Source organism: Sinocyclocheilus grahami, unplaced genomic scaffold (genome assembly GCF_001515645.1).
Source record: "Sinocyclocheilus grahami isolate Dianchi unplaced genomic scaffold, SAMN03320097.WGS_v1.1 scaffold83631.1, whole genome shotgun sequence".
Classification (NCBI taxonomy): Eukaryota; Metazoa; Chordata; class Actinopteri; order Cypriniformes; family Cyprinidae; genus Sinocyclocheilus; species Sinocyclocheilus grahami.
In genome coordinates, this window is record NW_015530496.1 from 1 (window position 1) to 598 (window position 598).

At 37.3% G+C, this 598-nt stretch overlaps 1 protein-coding gene across 1 annotated transcript; it reads right to left on the reverse strand.

Annotated features, from left to right (window-relative positions):
• Positions 1-11: 11 nt before the first annotated feature.
• On the reverse strand, positions 12-537 carry LOC107581141 (SH3KBP1-binding protein 1-like; the record flags this gene model as incomplete). The annotated part of the gene is made up of 3 exons (XM_016266694.1): positions 12-154; positions 242-315; positions 394-537. Coding segments are annotated over 3 exons (345 nt in total), but the record flags the coding sequence as incomplete, so codon positions are not given.
• Between the last annotated feature and the right edge of the window lie 61 nt (positions 538-598).

Here is a 598-nt window from a genome sequence, read left to right on the forward strand (position 1 = left end):
AGGACGCACTGCAGTGGAAACCACCATTTAATCAGCATGCAATTTAATATGTGGCTCAAAAGCATCAGGATAATCCCAGCACAGCCTGCTCTCACCCAGCGGCGTGATCCCATAGAACTCTGCCTCGTGCATTAATAAGTGCACATCTATGGACCTGTCAGAAAAACAACAGTTTAAAACCTAAACAAGACACTTAATTTCACAGCGTGACATTATCTCTTTCACAAAGACATAGACGTACCTGGGGTGAAGCTCTTTAGTGCGCAGGAAGTTGAGAATAGGAGCAAACAGAGACGGGTCTCTGTCAATGAAGATCTAAAAAAAAGACAAATATCGGGCTATATTAAAACACACTCACATTAGTATTAGCATGTATAATAGAATAAACTTTACCGCTCCAGTCTCATCTTTAAGTGTTGATATCCGGCCACTTAATAAACTAGAAGTATAAAAAGAAAACACGTATTTATGTAGTATGTACACACATGATGTAAAAAAAAACAAAAAACAAAAAAAGTATTTCTGTTCTAATAAGACCTATGCCAAAAAACAAACAAGCAACCCATGTATCAGTTCTTATTATTAAAGGGGTCATATG